The 23,315-nt window shown below is 49.6% G+C and overlaps 1 protein-coding gene across 4 annotated transcripts in view; it reads right to left on the bottom strand.

The window, feature by feature from the left end:
* Window positions 1–23,315, bottom strand: part of MRTFA (myocardin related transcription factor A) — a 614,269-nt gene that overhangs the window by 147,268 nt on the left and 443,686 nt on the right. For all 4 annotated transcript variants that reach the window (XM_069654401.1, XM_069654404.1, XM_069654402.1 and 1 more), the window contains one exon: window positions 4,802–4,964. In XM_069654401.1, coding sequence (XP_069510502.1) covers window positions 4,802–4,964 — 163 coding nt within the window. The remainder of the gene's footprint in view (window positions 1–4,801; window positions 4,965–23,315) is intronic.

Here is a 23,315-nt window from a genome sequence, read left to right as displayed (position 1 = left end):
GATCATACCCGCAATCTGGCCCTAGAGCGCAGCTCATCACTCAACTACGGATGGCAGCCCGCCTTACGCGCGCGCGCGCTTTTGGAAAGAGCCCGAGGGCCCCTGTATTGCACAATGGTGGGTCAAGGTCTGGGAACTCTTGGGAATGGAGAAACTAACAGCCACATTAATGAATCGAACGGACAAATTCCGACAAATCTGGGGCCCATTTCTAGACCATGTGGAAGAAAAGGAACATATGTTCTTCCAACCAAGACTGATCAAATGCCTTCTCCAGCCCTGAGAATCTCAGCACAAACAAGGGACATGGTTGACCTAGCACCAGAACAGGAGAATATCGGACACTAAACACCCGGACTATGGGGGGAGCAGGTGGAAAATTATTTTTTTATTTTTTCTTTCTTCTTTCTTTTCCCTCTCCTTTCCTTCTTTTCTTCTTCTACATACAACTGCAGCAATACATCCCCAAGAGTAACAATGATGTCACAAATGAACTATAATGATCAAAATGAAATGTCAACCCACTGTTAAATTAATTGGTCTCAGCGCTATTCGTTGAGTTCTAGGCAGGTGAACATTGATGTACTGTTGAACTGCATTCAAATATCCTTGCCACTGTTTATACTGTTAAAGATTTCAATGTGAACTGATGTTTCAATAAAAAAGATTGACAAAAAAAAAAAAAGTCTAATAAATATAAACGAAAATAAGAAAAAAACTGCTGTTTCCTCGAGTGCTTTGCCTCGCTCAGATTGTGCCCTCGTGCTCCGCCTTTTATCCGTGTGGGGAAGCTTAATGGAAGTCAGGTGTGTGTGATGGGCAGTTATTTCCTGACCATTGTATTGTGACACATCAGGTATACTGCTCGGGTGTTTGTTTTCTCCCATAGCGGTCTGTCCCTGTAAAAGGGTTTGTGTTGTAAAAGGGGGGGAGGGATGGAGGGTAGAGTTCCTAAGAATCCTAGGTGTCACTTGGAAGGGGATACCGCGTCTCACCATCCGGTGTCCCACTCCCCGAAGACCCCTCACCCAGGTGATCCTCTCCCACTGGACCACCCCCAGGATCCGGGGACTAGTGGGCGAGACACCTTCTGGTTTCTCACAGTAAAAACACAGATGCCTGACTTTAAGAGCTATGGAGCAGACAGACTCCTTAGTAAAGGTAGAATACAAAGAATAGAGGTCCAAAAGACACAGCCCACAAGAATGAATGAGTGGAAAAAGGCTCCACTCATTCAGGATTGAATGAAAAAGGTCTAGAAGTCCAGCAAAACCTGTTGGGGGTCTCACTAGGAGAGGGGATGAAGCATAATAATGATAAATCTCCCTAACAGAGGCTTGGGCGAGGACTTGAACCAAATAGTCATTTGCTGGCAGGGGAGCCTCTGGCAGCCTTATTCCTACCCCTTCCCTTGCCTAAACCCCTGCTGTTGAGGGGCTTGATACGTGTTGGACACTCATTGGCTTAAGTACCAGGGTGATCCGCTTGTGCCATAGGAACACTGAGCAGTTAGAGAGAAGGATTGCCCACAAAAGGAGCCGTGGGTATTAAAAACCCTGCGCTACACGTACGGCCTGCTGGAAATCTGTTTGAGAGATTTTAGTGTCTAATGCACCTTTACCGTCTCGAGAGGGTAGTCCACTGCCTTTCCAAAGAGAGCCTAGTCTTCAATGGGCTTATCTATGAGTGAGGCTTGCGCCTCTGTTTTAGACTGAGTTATTCAGCCAAGCATGGCGTTTTAAAAGTGTCCCTTCTGCTAACACTCTGTCAGCTGTCTCTGCAGCATCAAGCGTGTTCTTTAGAATATTTTGCGTGACCCGACGTCACTCCTGCACAATCGCAAGTATTTGTGATTTAGCTGGTTCAAGAACATTCTGAAGTCCGTCCAGTACAAGACCCCACTGAACATCACTGAAGCTGGTGAGCAGCGTGGTGTTATTGGCAATGTGGGTACTATAGGATGCTGAAGAAGTAATTCTCTTGCCCAAGGCGTAAAGTTTCTTACATTCCTTATTGGGAGGAGCCTCATCTGAAGATAGGGGAATGCATGTGCGCTTTCTAGTCGTGGTGACTTCCAGGTAGTCCGGAATGGAGTGTCCACGAACATAGAGGGGATCAGTGGGTCAAAACATTGTTTCAACATGCAGATTCACTGCTCAAATAAGAGAGGGTGTAAGTATAGAGGGGGTAATATGCTTCTAAATGGATTTGAGAAGGGGAATAGGCTGGCAGACCGGAACCTTTTCTTTAAGGATGTCTGCAACACCCACAAAGGCTGAGTCAGGCACCGCCTACTGAGTAACAATGTTGAAGTGGTCCGCTGCCTTCCTAAGAATTTTATTGAAAAGCACCCTGTCGTCAATAGGGGAAGCCCCCTGGGCTGGGTTAACAGGAGTGGCATTGAAGAAAATATTATCAGACTCTGCCTCATGAGCAGGGGTAGTGGCCGAGGCCCCCTGTCTCATCTGTTCTGTATTAAGCCATGCATCTGGGTCATGGGAGACAGGGTCCTGGGACCCATCTTGTGGTCTGGGACATAAAAGACGTCTTCATCTTGATCATACGGATCGTCCTGAAAAATATCGTCAGAGGGATCAGGTAGCTTGAGTCCAGGAGAGATAGGGCGGACCATGTGGGACTGAAGTCTAGGACACTTGCAGGGCCAAGGGCCCTCCTTGAAGGAATTAGATCTTTTATGAAGAATGTCATCAAATCTAGCTGAAAAACCAATAAACTCAGAGACTTTATCCATACACTCCTCAAACCTCTCTCTAGTCCAGGAGCTGCTAGTTGGGGCTTCTGGAAGTCGAAAAGGTAAATCTTCCTGAATAGGGCCTTTGGGGCTCTGCAAGGACTGTGACAATGGAGTGGAGGCCTTGGTATAGCCACCTGGAGGCAAAGAAGAGGGTGTCTGGGGACCAGAACCATGGGAGTCCAGGTCTGAAAGGGCCTTATAATGTGCCTTTCCATTAATTTAAGGTGAGTTTGGCTTAAGGAAGCACACTTTTGACGTGTCTTTTGACCTGTTAGAAATAGGCGGCAACACTTTAGGGGAGGCACCCTGGGAAGTGAAAAACTTGGTACCATGCGTCACACGAAGTGGCGAAGGTACAGCACGTACAGAACCATCAGGTTCACCAGGCACCGCCAAAACCTCCGACGGGCCTGCAGCTGCTGGATGCCTCTTCGACGGTATCGTCGAAGGAGGCCGAGTTGTTGTGTGTTTAGCCTTGGTGGTGTGAGAATGTGTCCCTGTCGCCAGTGGGTAATCTCCCCATACCAGTGCATTCGGCATGCCTAGTGGTGCTGGGGACGGGCACGTGGGAGTTAGCCGATTCCAAAACAATGTCTTCGGCCTCTGAACTGGAGCTGTGGCTGCTGGAGGGGATCCTGGTCTGAGGAGACAGTACTGGCTGGAGAATGGGACTCAGCCTGCATGGCGTAGGCCACCCACTGCTTTGTTCGCCTTTCTTTAAGTGGTTTAGGCTTAAAGAGTCGACAGGCCTTGCAACACCGCTCATCGTGGTCACGAGGTAAGTGGTTATTACACTCCTTATGAGTGTCCGTCCACAGAAACGCCCTATTACAGTAAGGGCAAAATGTAAATGGAGTCCTCTACATCATGAAGTGGGAAAAGAGCAGCCAGACAAGGAAAAGAGGAGGGGAAAGAAAGAAAAGGCATTCTCTAAAGACAAATGGCGAGAATAAGGGTGCCCACTCTCACAACTGTAAAGACCGAAAGCCTGATGCAGAAGGCCTTTACCAGTCGTCGAGAATTCAATCACAGATTTGCAGGACAGCAAAAAGGAAACGGTCGTCGATGAAATCGTTGAAAGGGATGTGAAGAAAATAGCAATAAATCTCATTAACATGAGTTTCGCATGAAAGCTACCGACCAGTATGAGGGGGTAAAAAATCAATCTGGGGGACCTCGACATTTGAGGGATCATGGGTACACTACACGTCACGATAGGGATAGTGGTACAGACACACATAGGTTGACGCCCCTTTTCGATCTTCGAGAACGAGAAAAAGATGCAATACTCTGAGATTGCCACTAGATATTGGAATATATGTCCAACATGTGATTATAAGCAGATTCAAAAGCATTAGAACAATACTTACAAACATTAATGAAGACCCCAACAACCCCATAATGTTTCGGCAGAATCCCTGGATTCTTCCTCCACAAACCATGCACAGATCGAAATAAACCTTTGAAGTGTAGGAGGTAAATTCACCTCTTGGGTATCTAGCATAACCGGGCAAATAAGGAGCTGGTATGTAGCATGAAGCAAATCTAACTTCTGTATGAGATTAAAACTATAACTTGTTGGCCATTATATGACCCCTTATGCGTAAAATGCCTTCTTGATGTGCGCTAATGCCCATTTTTACACAATGCCAAAAAACACACAGTTAATGTCATAAGCATACGTTTGCATGGCATGAGTTGGCCTGGGGAGTTTAGGGTAGCTCCTGGTAGTTGTAGATGTCAAGCTAGCCAGGCGCTTCTAGGCTACAAGCAGGAGCTAAATAGGTCCCAGCTCGCAATCATTTTGCACCCTGCCCATGTCAGAGCTGGTAATCTGACCAAAATTCAAGGTCTAGGACAGAAAAACAAATATTCCCCTCTCACACAGGAGTCAACTGAAGGCTATCAATAAAGCCTTGTATGGACAGCATTTCTTGACATTGCTTTTGTTAGGTGGAGGATTTCCTCACATTGGGTCTTGTGGAACACATGGTCACAGACATGGTGTTACTGCATTATGTGCCCATGTACAAGCCTAGTCCTCACCTTCATGTCATCCAGGTTGCTCGGAAGTGGCCCCAACTTGGCCACAGGGGTGGTACTGCTGTTCTGCCTCATAGGTACACCAGGTCCAGTGGGTGTGGCCGATAGTGTGCGCAAAGCCGGGGCAACGGTACTGCCATTTTTGTTCTGCTGCTCCACCGGTGGTCTGAAAAGGAAAACAACTGAAACAGTGAGGACAATGAAAATGGAAGCTTGGGGTGTGTACATAAGTTGCTCATCTACAACAGAGGAGTTTGGCATGGTCTGATTATATTGTGTGTGTGCATTTATGCAGAATTTCAAAGAAGGAAGGAATGGAGCACAGTCCTATAGAATTAGGGTTTGACTACAAATTGACATTTCTAAACTGGAGCGACACAGCATTATCCAAACATTATGTAGAGTGCTTGTATTCACAGTTTTAGAAGGGATTTTCAGAAACAATACAGGTTCAGGGTTCTGGGAAGCCAACCTTAGTGGACATGCAAGGTTTGCACAAGGTCTAACCAAACTCTCACCCGTAGAGTGGCTGAGCAGTAAAGCTAGGACCAAGAAGATCTGGGAAGTGTTTTTAACACACTTAACATAAAAAAGGGTCATCAGGCACCAGGCTGTCTACACAATATTACAAATATACTTATTTATAATAGATATGAATTGATCTAAGGACACTACAAGTAGGGAAAACCATGCATATATATAGAAACAACATCACAAAATAAGGTTCCAAATGGGACACCAACCAATCTTTCAGGCAAAATACAGTTACTAAGCAATACACGGTTACAGGGCTTAACTTAGAGTAAATATTTATCAGTGTCGACCCTATTCTAGGAACCAATCTTCAAGAATGCAAGTTCCCTGTTTAAGATACTAGGGAAAATTAAAAAAGGTAGCACAAGTACATGGGATTTAATGGGGCTCGCAGCAGTGTGGCTGTATAGTGACAATTTCTAAGACAGTACTTTAGGTTTCCAGTGGAGGACGATGGCAGATACCAATCCATCATAGGTGTCTGAGCAGGGATCCCAGGCGGAATTCCTAAACCCAGGCCCTAAAAAAATCAGTATCAGTTTCGTTTATGATCTGTCTTTCTTAGTAGTAACCAATCACTGGTCTCTGGGTCATACTGCCCCCAGCCAATGACTGCCCTCTCCCTAAGCCCCGCCGCTGGCAGCCATCCTCAGATTTGGTAGCACGTAAAGTGGCAGTATGACCAAGTGAAGAGCCGCAGAGGGGTAGGCAGGAAGGTTCGCATGTGAATCCATGCCAGACCCATGCTGGAGAACAACAGTTACAGGTAAGTAACTTGTTCCTTCTCCAGCATGGGGTCTGGCATGGATTCACATGCTCATGAATAAGAGAATACATAGCAGTACACACATGCACAACCACGGGAGGTGGCAACAGGCTCAACATTAAGCAATACAACAACTCACATTAAGCATCTCTTACCTCCTCACCAGGCTCACCTTAAGCGAACAGGTTGCGCAGCACTGCTTGGCCGACCCTGGACTCCTCCCTGGAGTCCCGATCAAGGCAGTAGAATCTTGTGAAGGTGTGCGTCGACCTCCACGTCGCAGCCCTGCAGATGTCCAGCAGGGGCACACCAGACAGGAACGCCGTGGTAGCAGCGATCGCTCTGGTCGAATGGGCTCTCAGACGGCCGGGCAGCGGTCGGTTTGCCAACCGGTGACAGTGCATGATGCAGCCGGAGAGCCATCTGGAAACGGAAGTCTTCGAGAGAGCCTTCCCTTGATTCACAGTCCCAAAGTTCACAAACAGCTGTGACGTCTTCCGAAACCACTTTGTGCGATCCACGTAGAACTTCAGTGCTCTAGCTTCATCCAGCGAGTGTAAAGTCCTCTCGGCCGGCGACGAAGGCGACGGGAAGAAAACTGGCAACACCAAGGACTCGTTGAGGTGGAAGTCCGATGGCACCTTGGGCATAAAGGAGTGCCGGAGTGCACTCCGGCACCACCCTCGTGTCATGAAAAGTCAAGTATGGAGGCTTGCAAGATAGGGCCTGTATCTCTCCCACTCGTCGTGCGGAGGTGATGGCCACGAGGAAAGCTGTCTTCCATGACAGGAACTTCAAAGGCGCCGAATGCATAGGCTCGAATGGGGCCCCCATGAGCCTGGTCAGCACCACATTAAGCTCCCACGCAGGGGCAGGAGCCTTCACTGGCGGGAATGATCGGAATAGTCCCTTCATGAATTCTTTCACCAGGCGAGGAGACCACAAGGACACCCGTCCCATAGTCCTGGTATATCGGGAGATTGCAGCCAGATGTATTTTGATGGAAGTGTGAGCCAGTCCAGCTTTGGCCAGCGACAGTAGGTACGGCAGTACTTGAGGGGCCGTAATCCGCAGAGGGTTAATCTTCTGTGCACGGCCCCAGACGGAGAACCTCTTCCATTTATGTCCGTAGCATTTCAGAGTTGAGGACGCCCTGGCCTTTGCAAGAACCTCTCTGCAGTCTGCCGGGATGTCGTACCCTCCAAACTCTAGTGCTGCAGGAGCCAGGCCTGCAAGTTCAGCGACTCCGGGTTGCGGTGAAGAATGGCGCCTCCTTCTCTGGAGAGAAGGTCTATGTCCGTCGGCAGCTTGACTGGTGTGGACGTTGACAAGTCCAGAAGGTCCGGGAACCAGATCTGTCTCGGCCACGCCAGTGCGACGAGGATCATCCTGCACCGGGACCTCTTGAGCTGGTTGATGAGCTGGAGCAGCAACGGCAGCGGAGGGAACGCATAAAGAAATAGGCCGTCCCAGGGGAACGAGAAAGCATCGCCCATGCTCCTCGGCTGGGGGAACCTGCTGGCGAACCTCCGGCACTTGGAATTCTTCGCCGTCGCAAAGAGATCGATTTGGGGTTCGCCCCATCGTCGGAAGAGTCGATCCACTTGATCCTGGCGTAGTTCCCATTCGTGGCACGAGCGCAGCTCCCTGCTGAGTGAGTCGGCGATCGTGTTTTTTATTCCTGCCAGATGAAGAGGCACCAGAAACATCCCTTGGGCGACAGCCCAATGCCACAGATCCTGGGCTTCCTTGGATAGGGCCGGGGACCTGGTTCCGCCCTGCTTCCAGATGTAGAACATCGTGGTGGTGTTGTCAGTGAAGATCCTCACCACCTTGCCCTTGAGGGACGGAAGAAAGGACCCGAGGGCCCAGAACACTGCGCGGAGCTCCAAGATGTTGATGTGGAGTGACTTCTCCTCCGGGAGCCAAAGGCCAAAGGCCTCTCGCATGAAGATCTCCGGAGTGCGCTCCCCAACCTTCAAGGGAGGCGTCCGTTGTGACCGTCACCTGGTGAGCTGGGGTCTGAAAGTCCATGCCCGCCGACAGATGGGAGCGAGTACCCCACCACCCGATCGCCCGACGGAACGTCTCGTTGAGAGGGATCCTGTCCTCGAAGCTGCCCATCGACTGGACCCAGCGGGCGTCGAGGAACTCTTGTAAGGGGCGCATCCGAAGCCTGCAAAGGCGCACCAGATGAATGCAGGAGGACATCATCTCGAGGAGGTATTTGATAGATCTTACCCTGGCCATGTCCGTGGCCAGCAGATGCTGCACCTTGCCCAGAATGGTCCTGGTCCTTTCCTCCGACGGCGAGGCCAGCTGCGCCACTGTGTCGAGCTTGGCTCCCAGAAACAGGGCGATTTGCGACGGAACCACGTGGGATTTTGGAAAGTTGATGGAGAATCCCAGGTCCGTCAGCAGCTGGACTGTCTTCGCAGTGTGCTCCACGGCGAGCTCCCTTGTCCTTGCCCGGATGAGCCAGTCGTCCAGGTAGGGGTAGACGTGGATCCCCTGTAGGCGCAGCCGCGCCGCCACCGGTGCGAGGCACTTGGTGAACACCCTGGGTGCCGACTTCAATCCGAATGGGAGGGCCTTGAACTGGTAGTGCCGCCCTTGGACCACGAACCTGAAGAACTTTCGGTGTCTTTTTAGAATGGGGATGTGGAAGTACGCATCCTCCAAGTCCAATGACAACAGGTAATCGCCCTCCTCCATCTGTCCCAGCACGTGCTGGAGGGTGACCATCCGGAACTTCTGTGCCTTGATGTACTTGTTCAGTCGTCGCAGGTCCAGGATGGGGCGCCATCCTCCTGTCTTCTTTTTTACGAGGAAGTACCTTGAGTAAACTCCGAAGCCCCAAAGCCTCTTTGGGACGAGCTCGATGGCACCCTACTTGAGCATCGCCCTTACTTCCAACAGTAGTTGAGGGATGTGATTTTCCTTCCTGGCCACGGGTGGAACGTGATGGCACTTCTTCTGAAACTCGAGGGCGTGCCCTTGGGCCAGGGCGTCCAGCACCCAATGGTCGGTGGAGATGGACTCCCACACGCTGATGAACCTCGCCAGCCGGCCTCCCACCGGGGTGTTTCGGCGGGGGCCCGACCCCACGGTCGGTTCAATCTTGTTTCTAGGCCGCCTTGCCTCCCCGTCGACGACAACGGGAACCACCTGACTTGCCGCGTCCCCTGTAGGCTTACTGGGACGAAGATCTTGCCGCTTGGCGGTACGTGGAGGAGCCACTGCCGGATCCCTTGGAGGCACCTTGTCTGCCTCCGGAGCTCCGAAAGGACAGCCGTCGTTGTTGGAGCACTCCCAGTGCCCGGGCAGTCTCTGTGTCTGTCTTGATGGCCTGAAGGGACTCATCAACCGCCTTCCCAAACAGGTTGTTCCCGTCGAAGGGCATGTCCAAAACCTTGGTTTGTACGTCCTGGCGGAAATCCGTGGCCTTGAGCCATCCTCGTCGTCTCAAGCAAATGCTGTTGCCCAACTGACTGAAACCGGTGTCGGCGATGTCCGTTGCCACCGTGATGGCGTGGTCCGAAGCAATCTCACCCTCCTGTAAGATTTCAAGGGCCTCAGCCCTTTTGGCATCCGGAAGGAAGTCCAACAGAGGGGCGATTTTGAACCACAACTCCCTGTCGTAGCGGGCTACGATAGCCAGGGCGTTGGCCGCCTTGATAGTCGTCGCTGTGGATGAGATGATCCATCGTCCCATCGTGTCCAGCTTCCTGCCCTCGCCGTCCGGCGGGGAAGTTGATGTCGAGGCCGATGCCCCCCCAGCTTTCTCCTTTGCCGTCGCCAAGACGACCGAATCCGGGGTAGGTTGCGCCCGAAGGCACAAGGGGGCAGCGTCGGGGACCCGGTACTTCTTCTCGTACCGGTCCCTCTTTGCCGGAGCCGTGGCAGGGTTCTTGAGGAGGGCGAGCCCCTCATCCCAGATGTCATCAAGAAGCGGTACGGCGAGGACCGTCTTCCTTTTAGCCTTGCGCCGTTGGTAAAGGAACCCTTCCTTCTTCTTCTCTTCTGGGCAGAGCTGGAAGAGCTCGGATGCCCTGGAAATCATGGCATGAAAGGATCCAATCTCGTCGGGCGGGGATGCCCGAGCAGGGGCGACGGGGGACACGTCCCGTCGTCGCCTCCGTCGTCATCTGTACCTGTCATAGCCGTGTCCGTGCCTGTATCATCCCCGTGGGTAGTAGACCGGGGGGAAGGCAGAGCAGGCCGCAGAGGTGGGAGAGCTGGCGTAGGATGCGTCCTCCTCCTCTTATGCGGTGGACTTTCCGAAAGTCCTGGCTCCAGTTCCCGTCGGGTCTGGCTCAGGTACCTCCGTCGGGGGGAGGGGCAACCTTGTCCTTATCTCTGAGCATAAGGACTAAATCGCTGACAAAATGGCCGCCGAAGTGTCCTGCGGCGCCGGAAACGACGGGTGCGAGGGCTCTTGAGGAGCCTTGTCGGCGACACCGTCGCTCTCGTCGTCGCCCTCGTCGGGATCCCTCCCGATGGGCTGGGCCTTTTCCACGACTTCGATGAGCTCTTCTTCAGAGGTCGTGTCCGTATCCATGATGGCCACCAGCCCCTCCCCCACCTTTTCCAAGGAGGACTTCGTGGGGGTCTTCTCAATGGGCCTGAAAGACGACTCCCTCCGCGGTGGCAGGGAGACTCTGGGTCCCGAGGTCGCCTCCACTGGTGTAGCCTCCACAGGCTGACCCAGGGCCGCGGCGACATCCTCAATCGAGGTCTTAGCAGGGTGAATTAAGGCCATCGGCACCTTCTGTACGCCTGGGGCCTTCACCTTGGGGGGAGGGTCCGAGCCTCGCTCCCCCTCTGCCGTAATCTTCGAGATCGACCGGGGCCTCTCCAGAAGCTTCGCCGGGTTCTCGCACTTCCTCTTACCCGAGCCAGAGCGTTGGCTCGTGGTTGATGGCGCCGGGGAGGATGCGCCCTGCCTGGCAACCAAGGAGCCCGACCGTTCAGCGCTCCCGGTGCCCGCGGACTCGCGGTGCGTAGCTTTTTTTTGGGCCCCCGTCGCCAGTGCGCCCTCACAGGACTTAGAAGACCGCTCAGACTTCTTTTTCTTTTTCTCGCCTGACGCGCTCTTCCCTTCCAGCCAGTTGGCGAGATGGAGGTGGCGATCCTTCATGGTCCGCTCCGACATGTTCCCACAAAACGCACAGTCCTTCTCCGTGTGCGTCTTGTCCTCATGGAGACAATAGAGGCATAATGAATGCTCGTCCTCCTTGAAAACATTCTGAAGCTGGCATCCAGGGCAGGTCCTGAACAGCATCCCGGGCGTCGAGCTTCATTTCTCCTGGGCCATGTCCGGGGTAGGCCTCGGAACTTCTGGAATCCTCCAAAAGCGTAACTCGAAGGAATCTTCACCCTTGAGGGGCGTAGAAATCTCCGAAACGGATCCCCGTTGATCGGATGTAGAAACGGTGGAGCTTGAGGCTCTATTTGACCGTAAAATTAGAAAAATCTCCAGAAAAAGCGCGAAAACGCAGCAAAAGCTCGAGAGCTACAGCACGAGGACTCCCAACACTTGAACGTGCGGTAAAAATCTGAGGATGGCTGCCAGAGGCGGGGCTTAGGGAGAGGGCAGTCATTGGCTGGGGGCAGTATGACCCAGAGACCAGTGATTGGTTACTACTAAGAAAGACAGATCAGAAACGAAACTGATACTGATTTTTTTTTCTATACCGAGGATTCCCGGCCTGACTACGGGGAATATTCATGAGCATGTGAATCCATACCAGACCCCATGCTGGAGAAGATCGCATATTCATGCTCCAGTGATAATCGCCTAGATATGTACTGATTTAGAAATTATTAGTCCAAACTGTTATGATTCAAATTGATAAAATTCCATAGAATGACAAAGGCAGCTCTCACAGAGATGGGTATTCAATGTGAAATTAACCCATCAAATAAGCTATGTATGTGTCCGATGTTATTAGGGGGCATTATTTTAGAAATGTACATTTGAGCAAAAGTTAAGTTTTGGTCAAAATCAATGTGAGAAATCCTAAATTCCATCATAAAGATAACCGCTCTGTTCTGACTACCAACCGAACAAGGCAAGTGCCTGTGGCCACTCACAGCCGCGGGGGTGTGTTTTGAAATTCTGTCCACACCATAAACTTGGTGATGTTACTTGGTATGATAAATATAGGAACTTCACCGCACATAACACACACTGCTTCCTGAACACATCCAGGTTTCCGCACCACGCTTTGTTCCGACTTCATCTTGTCCAGAACTCTTCATCTTGCAGCTGACTCCAGACTTCTTTGAGAATCCAGACTTTAGCATTGCTGAACTCTTTCTAGCTAGAACCAAATTCAACCATCCCAAACTTGAGGGGATTTAAGTCTGATTCTGTCTGGCTTGCTACCATCAAGGCTTGCCTGCTGAAACATGCATCCTGCTATCTACCGTGTCCAGTGACCAGAAGGGCCCATCCAAATCCAGTCTGAGGTGCAGTCCAAAACTGACCAGAACCGCACTGCTGATCCTATCCCGCCAGAGGTGCCCTGCTGCCGGTAGACCTGACACAATCCAATGACCAGAACCCTGACAGTCCAATTTTAATTACAAGGGACTGTAAGTATCAATAGGAACAACAGTGACCCATAGTATATTTTCATTGTCTTATCCCAATCTCAACCCATCCCATTTTTAACTTCAGAACCCTAGTATTGTCAGAACCATTCTTGCGCTGATTTTTCTCATTTGTTTTATAAAACCATAAGGCATTAGTGATTTTGAGTAACTAAAGTAAATCCCAGAAAGGAGTATCCACCACGTGAAGGGTTACGGTGGCCACGTAACTGTGGTCGTTTCCCGGGTGGCATTCTCTTTTTCATAGTCATTACTATAGTGTAATAAAACCAATTTGTCATTTTTAAAACCGAATGTCTGTTTTCATTTTCGGGCCTATTTTTCAAAAACGCCTCTCACTAAAACCTCCATAACGTCTTCAATTTTATAGATAGAAATGAAATTTCAATCATATTTGAACCGTTTTCATCAAAAATCACATAGTGGAATTTTGCAGCGAATTGACATTTTAGCAAAAGTTTACATGCGTCTTTTTCCCATCCAAAGTGTTTCTCAAATCCCATTCTGATCTAAAGTGTGTACTGTTTAGCTGGTAGCTCATGTTTGTTAGGACCTGTTTAGTGTTGCTTTCCTAAGATTTTTTCTCCATTTTAGCATTTTTGCTCACTTTGCATTATTTCACAAAGCCATTTTTACATGTCATTTTAAAAGTGTCAATTTCCAAAAACGGTTTTCTCTCTTGTTTGGGGAGGGAAGATTCCATTCAAACTCTAGACATTGTCTTTCATTCCTGAATACCTGCCAATTACTGACATCTGTGTAGGATTGCTCATTTGCCTTTACAAACTAGCCTGATTCCTGGTCCATTGTGACCTGGGGGGTATTTTGAGAAGGGTGTGATATGAGTGGTAGATCATTCATAATATTGAACTTATAGACACAAATAAATAAGTGCATTGTGCACTAAATGCTAGGCGAGACCTGTGTGTGCGCCTGATTGAAATCCTTAACAACAGTCATGGTAGCTTCCTCGCAGGGGAGACTGACATTGCCATCAGATGAGATAACCAGGTTGGTGGGCCCAAATAGGGGAAACCAGAATCATTGTGACTGCTTCCTGGTGCATCTTGTGCACTATCTTGTTGAGTAGGGAAGTCAGGTGGGAAAAGCGTAAACACATTTCCCTGACCATGTGATCCACAGACCGTTCCACTTGGAGCTGTTCTGCGGGTACCTGGAGGCATAAACTGGGCATTGTGCATGCTCTAGAGTTGCAAACAAGTTGTTCTCTAGGAAGCACCAGTCTGTGAAGACGTTCAGAACAATGTCTTCGCGCAATCGTCACTCGTACTCCACGGGTAGTGGGAAGTCTCTGCTGAGTACCTGCGCCAGAAGATTGAGTTTCCCTGGAACGCGTTGTGACAGTAGGAACATCTTGTGTTTGAGAGCCCATTTCCATATGTCCTGGGACAATTTGGATAGCCCTGGAGAGTGAGTGCCCCCTTGTTTGTTCAGGTAATACATGGCCGTGGTGCTGTCCGTGAGGACTAGGACGTCTTTCCCTGGAGGTGTGTTTGAAAAGCCTTCAGGGCTTTGAATACTGCTAGCAATTCCAACAGATTTATGTGGTTGGATGCTACCGCTGGGGACCAAACGCTGTGTGCCATCTGATGAAGGAGGTGAGCCCCCACACCGTCAGAGATGCATCCGTGGTGAGAGTGGCTTCTACAGCGAGGGTGGGGAAGGTCTTCCCCTGCAAGAGGTTTTCTCTAGACCATCACTGCAGAGAGAGAACGAGGGCTGCCGAGACAACCACTAAATCATCCAAGTGTCCACTGGCCTGATGCCATTGGCTTGAGAGCCACTCTTGCATGGGGTGCATGCGCAAACATGCGTGTGGGACTAGATAAATGCAGGAGGCTATCATCCCTAACAGTCGCATGTCCCCTCGCGATTGGTTACATAGTGAGGCATCTGGAGCAGCATATTTTGAAGTCTCTCGTTGGAGAGGAAGATGAGCTTGTCTTTGGTCCGAATTAGAGCTCCCAGAAATTGTTTGAGTTGGCTGGGGTCTAGGCTAGACTTTTTCTCGATCGAGAATCCAAGACTCAAGAGGAGATCTACCGTCTTCTGGGTATTTGAAAGGCATGTTCCGTACGAATCCCCTGTTATTAGCCAGTCGTCGAGGTAAGGATAGACTGCCTGCAAAGGTGAGCGCTACTACCAACACTACCTTCGTACACACCCTTGGGGCTGAGGCAATGCCGAAAGGAAGGACCTTGAACTGATAGTGCTTGCCCTCTATCATGAACCTTAGGTACTTTCTGTGCGCTGGCAACATTGAAATATGAAAGTATGCATCTTTCATATCCAATGTGGCCATGTAATCCCATTGTGTTAACAGTGCGATTACTTCCTGCAATGTTGTCATTCTGAACTTTTGTGGCTTGAAATATTTGTTCGCTGGGCGCACGTCTAACACAGGGCGCATGGTGAGATCCTTTTCGGGTACAAGGAAGTACACTGAATAAATACCCTTATTTACCTGATGAATGGGGACGACATCTATGGCGCCCTTTTCTTGAAGGATCTGCACCTCTTTCAGCAGAATCAGCAGGTGTGCTGGCGATAGGCGCCTGGATGTTGGTGGACGGTATCGAGGTGGCTGGTGAAACGCAATACAATAACCGTGGGCTATGGTCTTGAGCACCCACTGGTCTGAAGTGACCCCCTGGTGAGTCATTTTTTAGCAGAGGCCGGGGAGCCTCTTGGGGTGGACTTCTTATCCCTGCCTTTGCCTCTTCGCTGGCCTCTCTGTTGATATTGACCAGAGGCAGGTGCGCCTTGTCCAGAGGACCATGGTGTACCCCCTGTTCCATACTGGCTATGTGGTGAATGGGAAAAGACTGCCCCCAAAAGGAGCTGCGAGAGTTACCTCCACGCTGTTGGTAAGGATGAATAGTAATTTGATTAAGGGACTTGACAGTCTCGTGCTCTTTCTTTGCTGTTTCTAGGGCATCGTCTACAGCTTTCCCAAACAAATTTGAGTCTTCCACTGGTTTCTTTATAAGCGAGGCTCGTGTTTCCGGTTTGAACCCAGAGTTCTTGAGGCAGGTGTGCCTTTTAAGAAGAGTACCCTGGGCCAGGGTCCGCCCCACCGTCTCAGCTGCATCCAAGGTATTTTTAAGGATGTTATGGGTGACCTGCTTCCCTTCCGAGACAACCGCCAGCAGGCGTGATCGTACCGGTTCCGGGACTTCCTGGAGACCCTCCTGAAGTAAATTTCACTGCACATCACTATAGCTTGGTGGAATATGCTGCTGAGGTTGTTATTTGTTTGCCGAGGGCATACAGCTTTTTACAGTCCTTGTCGGGGGGCTGTCCCGAAGTAGATAATGGCACCCCAGCCATCTTTCTGGTAGTAGTGACTACTAGTGAGTCTGGAGTGGCATGGCCCCGGATGTATAATGGATCAGAGGGGGAGGGATGAAATAGTTTTTCGACCCTGGTGTTAACAGTCCTTGTAAGTGAAGGGGACAGTAAAGAAGGTACAATGCACTTCTTGACAGAGTTCAGCAGGGGACTGCCTGACTTGCAGGTGGTTTTTCCTTTAGGATGGCCTCTACAAAGTCAGTATCCTGTACAGCCTCCTGACTGGCAAACTGGAAATGTTCTGCAGCCCTTTTCAGTATTGCATTAAATGCCATTTGATCATCAATGGGTGAAGCCTGGCTCGGTAGAGGCGAGGGGGGTCAGAGGGGGGGGTGTGTGTTGGGTTGGGTGAAAGCCAAGATGTTTCCTCTGCGGGCTGATCCGGTCCTCAATCTGGACATGGTTCTGGTGAATCCTGTCCAAAAGGATTGTCCTGTTGGTCAAAGGAATCTCATAGACCTTATGTTCCAAGTATTCAAAAACCTCTTCTTGTGGCGTTTGCCTGAAAAGTTTTTGTACTTTTGGAAAGCTAGGGCAGGAATCTGCCTCCCTAGGTCTCTTATGGTTAAAATAATTGTCAGAGAAATCTACAAACTTAGACAGCTTGTCCATACAGTTTTCAAACCTTACTCTGGTCCATGTAGATGCTCCAGAGGGGCCAGGAGAAGGGAAAGGCTCCCCAGGAGAAAGGGGGTCCCTAGAGGGAGCGGCTTTGTCACACAAAGTCTTGGAGAGAGGCTGGGACCCTTCTGAATACTCCCCTCAACGAGAGGATGACATTTTGGGCTTATTCGCCACTGAACTGATGCGTAGCTCCAGCGGGTTCGGGAGGGATTTCTACGCACCTGTAGGCATTGTTGTGGTCTTCGCCACTGCTGAAACCTCTGTGGTGGGCGCGCTCATAGACGGCACGTTAGCGCTCTTGTGTTTTTTGGTAGAGACACCCTTATGTGTTGAATGCTCAGACGCATGCCGAGACGACGGCTGCGGGGAGGGCGGCCAATCCTGGGAATCGGAAGGCGCTGCCAAAGTCTTCAACGGGCCAGTTGGCGTTTGTTGCTTCCTTGACAAGTCCGTTGAGGGAGCGCGTGGGGTTGTGTGCTTATCCTTTTGTGGTGCGGGTTTGTCTTTGTCGCTGGGATGTAGCTTCCCCATAGCAGTACCGGCAGCCTGCCTTACAGGGCCGGGCAACTGGGAACCGGATGGTTCATCGGGTAAGTCTATGGCCTCCACATGGGAGCCATGGCTGCCGATTGAGCCCTCGTCACTCGAGGCGCCTGCGTCGACGGAGAAACTACCCTCGGCCTGCTGCATGGCGTAGGCAGCCCACCGCTTCATCCACCTATCTTTTAGCGTCTTCGAATGAAAAAGTTGGTAGGACTTGCAGGATCGCTAGTCGTGATCACGAGGCAGACACTTGGCACACTTTTGGTGAGTGTCCTTCCATGGCTACTTTCCGTTACAGGACAGACAGAACTTAAAGGGAGTCTTCTCCATAGGAGAGGTAAAGTGCAGCAGTCAGACAAGAAGGGAAAAGAGAGGGGAAAAGGAAATGCATTCTTAAAGAATCAAACCCTGGGGCCCCAATCTCCCTTCTGTATAGTCCTGGCCTGTAGGCCGAGGCCACACGGTCGACAACAGTAGGCGTCTCTGGTGTGAGGGTCCACAGCAGTCGTCGAAGAAGGTAGAAGACGAAACGACCAGTGGTCGTGGGAAAAAAGTAATACGTTTCGCAATATATCTCTTACAAGCTCTCTATATGGCGACCAGCTAGCTGCCCGGAAAAAAACTATCTGAGGGACCTCAATGCGTGAGGGATTTTGGGTACACTACACATCACGTTGGCGATAGTGTTACAAGCACGCCCATGTCGACGTTACCTTTCGATACTCGAAAGAAAGATGCAAAGCCTCTAGATGCAGATAAAACCTCTGCCGGCGAAAAGATTGTTTGCACATAACGTTCTGCAACTGCGCTGCTCACTGAGGACGCAAAGCCTTTTTTCGCCGGCAGGGGTTTTATCTGCCTCTAGATCACAAGAAGTGAATCGCAACAACGGGAGATTCAAACCCTGGAGTTGCGTATCACTGAACCCATCTACATGGTCAAGTTAATAATTTTTCACCCGAAATCTGCCATATATGAGATTCTGGGAGCAAGAAGATAAAACCATACAGCCACTCATCATGAAGTGGATGCTTGACAATATCGTGTGAAATCGAATAAACACGCGAGAAACAGGATTCTATCACCAATACTTTCCCTTCTGTCCCGATGAAGAACATCCATTTATCAGCACAACAGATAAACTATCGAGGGGCCGAAACAGTTCTGTGTCGACATCGCTCTCAGTGTAGGTGAAGGGGAATCTTTTTCCCCTCCCACCTAGCATTTTACTCTTTTTATGGGTGACCTTTCTATGTCATTCCATAGTGTACGGTTGAAATGAAAGTGTTCTTCAACTTTTGTTCTTAAGCTTGGTTGCCCCTATGGGCTCCCCTGTTAATTTCTCTTTTAAGTACTTTCATGAACAACAGATCCCAAGTAGTAAAGAGGGATTTTCATCCCCCTTTACATTTTATGCAGTGAGCCAGCACACCCCACTTTATGTGGAGTGCTGGGGGGATACAATGCATCTCCTTTTCTTACTTACCTGGTACCATTTTGTTACAATTGCAAGTTTCCTTGAATGGCTGGGCTGGTGGCAGTGTAACTACTTTTATGACTTTTTAGTCTTCTTTACTTGCAGGCTGTTAATTCTGCCTCCTTAATGCACAGAAGGGCCACCATTTTGCTAACATGGTGGGCTCCTTTTTTTTGCCTTTTTTGTGTGCTTGCTGTTTCTGAGGTCTTCCCCTGCCATTCTAGGCGAGAAAGACCTCAGTGGCTGTTTTGTCTTTGACCGCAACGCTGTGGATTTCCCACCCAGGCTCCAGAGTGTCCGGAAAGGCAGGAAGTGAGGGAGGAGTCAAAAACTCTGCAGCCCTTTGTCTTCCACCTTGCCTGAAAGGAACAAATTCCCAGTGGGCGGATGGATGTCCTGATTTCAGAGAATGCAGAAGTTGTGCTGTAGTTCCTAATAAAAACTCTGAACCTGGAAGCAGCTGACAAGTCCACCACTGGAGCTGAAACCGAAGAGGAAGATAAAGAAACAACGGCCATAGCTATTTCCAGCGACCGGAGAGCCTACCGTGTAACCGTAGCCTGCTGTTACCCTTCCATTCAATCGACCTGGGGATCCCAAAAAGTATGACCCCATTCGAGAGCCTGGTGGGATCCACTGGACTCAAGAAGACCTGCATTCTGAGCTATTTCACGTCGTGCAGTGACCTTGCGGTGTGCAATATCCCAATACCCCGGGACATTGAGCCAGTGTGCGGTGCACGTTCTTCCAAATCAAGCTGAACATTTGGTGGCATCCTGCTGGACCTCCAGAGACGCAAAATTTGTCTGAAAAGTCCCCTTGTCAGAGTGCTGGACCTTGCAAGTGATGAGAATCCGACCAGTGATATTCAGTCTTCTTCTGGCTCCTAAAAAGGGTGCCGAAACCACAGAGCCACATCCAGTCACAAAGAAACTCTTGCCCGGAGCCTGTTCCGTTGATTCCAGCTGCAAAATCCCTTCCAAAGTCCTGTCTTCAGTCTTCATGACAAAGGAATTCATCAACCGGATTTTTGGCTGCAGATCCTGAAGTCTTCCTGCTGCAACTCATCTTCTGTGCTGAGGTACTGTGTTGGCTGGGGTATTTACTTACCTTAAGCCTGTGTGATTTCTGTAAAGCTTTTGGGGTGTTTTTGTGATGGGGAGTCCTCGCATCCAGTTCACCCAGGCCCACTGCTGGAATCTTCCTAGGGTGTCTTCTCAGAAGTCCCTGGACCCTAACTAACTCTAAAGTAAACTACTTACTTGTTTGAACAGTCTTCCACAGGATCTCTGACTTTTTCTGCAACTTAACCCTATCTCACCCAACCTACAGCTGGCACCTAGACCACTAGGATCCCTCTTCTGCAATAGAATATGGAAGGACTAGATAAGAAAATGATTCTGCCTTGAAAAATAGAACAAGCGTTTTAAAGTGTACTTGTTAAAACCTGCTATAAATGTTGGTCTTTGTGGCATCGCGGCAGAACGTGCCGTTCGGCATTCGTGAATCCCCCCAGCATGGTGGCGTATCTTTCTTGCTATCCTTTGAGAGCCGGTCTAGTTGTTTCACGCACTTCTAAGACGTCGCCAGCGGGTCATGTGACCGGATATAAGGAACCGAGCGCTTTGCCTCCGCGCGTCGCTACTCCTTTAGCCCAGATGCTTCGTAAGTTATCGCCTTCTAGGGATCTTTCCTCTCAGACTTGTGTTCGATTGCTAACTCTTTCCCCCTTGTGTGCTTTAGTATTGACTCTTCCAGAATTCAGGGATTCTTTGATTTCAACTGCCAAGACCTCCTGCAGCGTATCTCCGGACCTCTATCCGCATTCAGCCCAAGCCCTTTCATTCTATGGTATTTACTTTAAGGTCCTTTCCTCTCCTCTTTTCCTAGCCCGTCATTCTACTATCCTTCCTCCTCTTCCCTACCTTCCAGGAGTGTTCCTTCCATCTCCTCTGCCTTCCGAGTTCCTGAAGTGCAATTTGTCTACACTATAACATCCAAGGCAGATATAGGTAGGCGCAGGGATTCTGGGGAACTCTCCTCCTCCGACCTTTACCTCTCTCATCAGCTCTTTCTCATTTCTACAGAACTCATCCTTCCGAACTCGTACCTCAGCATCACAGTTCCTGCAAGATTCCAGGACATTGAACCCAGCCCAGAACCAGTGTCTTCAGTGCCGCGCAGGTTTTTTTCCCATAAAGGGTTTCCCTGGGGACACAGTCCTTCCTGCTCCTGGTTGTTCAATCCGGGTGGGGAGGATTGGGCTTAAAGGGAAGCCTTCACAATCATCAGTACCTTTGCATTTCCTGGTCACCGCTGGATGTGCAGGTTAGTGCGTTCTTCTTTTAATCTCTAATTGCTATTCAGCTAACAGATAACAGATAGCGACGCCCTAAAAAAAATAAAAATAAAAAATGTTTTGTACTTCTGGCAAGTGACCATGGAACAGCAAATGCAACAACTCATGGCCGCCATGCAGTCCATGTCTATGGAACTGCAAAGTGTCAAGCAAGATAATGCGCAGCTCCGCCAACAAATAGCTCGAGTAGCCCCTGAGAACCCTCCGTCCTCTCTGCCCTCGGGCAAATTTGATGGAAATCCTCATAAGTTAAGAGTTGTTGGACAGTTGCACTGTACAGTTTACATTAAAACTAAGATATTTCCCTACTGATAAGGATAAAGTGGGTTTTTTGATTTCTCAACTTACCGGCCCTGCATTAGCATGGGCAACCCCTTTGGTTACCTCGGGAAATGCGATTCTGGATTCGTATCCAGCCTTTACAAACAGCCTTAAGTCCATGTTTAACAGGCAAGAGATATCAGTGGCCTCCCAGGAGAAACTCCTCGATCTTAGGCAAGGGAAAGAGGATCTCCTGGCCTACATTACCTTGTTTAAACAGTTATCCTCTGAAACTAATTGGACGGACGACACTCTTCTAACGCTATTCTGAAGAGGACGCTCTGAGGAGCTAAAGGATGAAGTGTCCAGAGTTCCCCATCCAGCCAATTTAGCGGACATGATCACCATCACCATGCAGATGGACTATCGTCTCCATGAGAGATTAGCTGAAAGAAAGAAAGGAAAGGGGTTTCGTCCACCATCCGAACTCTACCAAACACTTAGCAAGACCCGACAGACAGAAGAGCCAATGCAGATTGGAACAGCTCGAGGTCCATTATCGTTGAATGAAAAGGAACGACGTAAAACATTAGGTCTATGCATGTATTGCGGTTCCTCCACTCATGTGTTACGAGATTGTCCGACTGTACCGCCCCGCAGAACAGGAGCACCAGCCTCGGGAAACTCCAAATCCCAGTCGTAGGAGGAACCACGGCTGGGAAAAAAGAAAGTGGTTCCTCAACCCAGATAGATGTTTCACACGCGTCCCAATCACAAGATCTTACTATGGTGGTGGTGTCAATGACTCTGATGTTCCAAGACCAAGTAATTCAGAGGGTCCCAGCTTTAGTGGATTGCGGAGCCGCAGGAAATTTCATTGATGATAAAAGGGCCGAAAGCAAAGGAATTGCCTGGATCGCTAAGACTTGCATTACGTCCATTCAAGGGGTGGATGGGAGCCCTTTAAGCTCTGGGCCTATTCGGGAGCAAACTTAACCCTTAACTTGTTTAATAGCTTCTCATAAGGAAACCCTTACCTTTGATTTGATCAAGGCAGCACATTTTCCCATCATACTAGGCTTGCCCTGGTTACGGTTACACAATCCGTTTATTAATTGGTCCGCTGGTACCCTATTTCTGGGGTCGGAATTTTGTGTGACTCACTGTCTCTCCCATGAATCTGTGGGACTTAATATCTCTCAACAGGAGCCCAGTCACACTCCGATCACAACGATTTCTCAGTTAGGAAACGTCCCTGTATGCTATTAGAAATACCTATCAGTATTTTCCACACCACAATTTCCTACCTTACCTCCGCATCGGAGAGATGACTGTCATATAGAGTTGCTTCCCGATCAGCCAGTTCCATTTGGAAGAATGTATGTTTTGTCCCAGCGAGAGAAAGAGGCTCTCAAGGAGTACCTTCATACCAACTTACAAAACGGCCAAATTACTGAATCCACCTCCTCTGCAGGGGCATCTCTGTTCTTTATTCCAAAGAAAGATACTGAGGAGCTCCGGCCTTGTATCGACTATAGAGGCCTCAACAGAATCACAGTACCAGACAAATATCCGATGCCTCTAATTCCAGACATCCTTGAAGCAGTGGAAGGGGCTTCCATTTACACAAAGCTGGATCTCCGAGGGGCTTATCTCATCCGTATCACTCCCGGAGATGAATGGAAGACAGCCTTCCGAACACCCTTTGGGCATTATGAGTATCAGGTAATGCCTTTTGGGCTCTCAAATGCCCCAGCCATATTCCAAAGATTCATGGACCATTTGTTTGCGGACATCTTACTGCACTATGTGATTGTATATTTGGACGATATATTGGTTTTCTCAGCAAATGAAACGGATCACATCCGGCATGTGAAGGTAGTCCTAGACCGACTTCAAGCTAACCATTTGTATTGCAAGACGAAGAAATGCGAATTCCATAAGACTCAGGTTAATTATCTGG

This window comes from Ambystoma mexicanum, chromosome 3q (assembly GCF_040938575.1).
Source record: "Ambystoma mexicanum isolate Mex_15411 chromosome 3q, UKY_AmexF1_1, whole genome shotgun sequence".
NCBI lineage: Eukaryota > Metazoa > Chordata > Amphibia > Caudata > Ambystomatidae > Ambystoma > Ambystoma mexicanum.
This window is presented reverse-complemented; position numbering and strand designations above follow the sequence as displayed.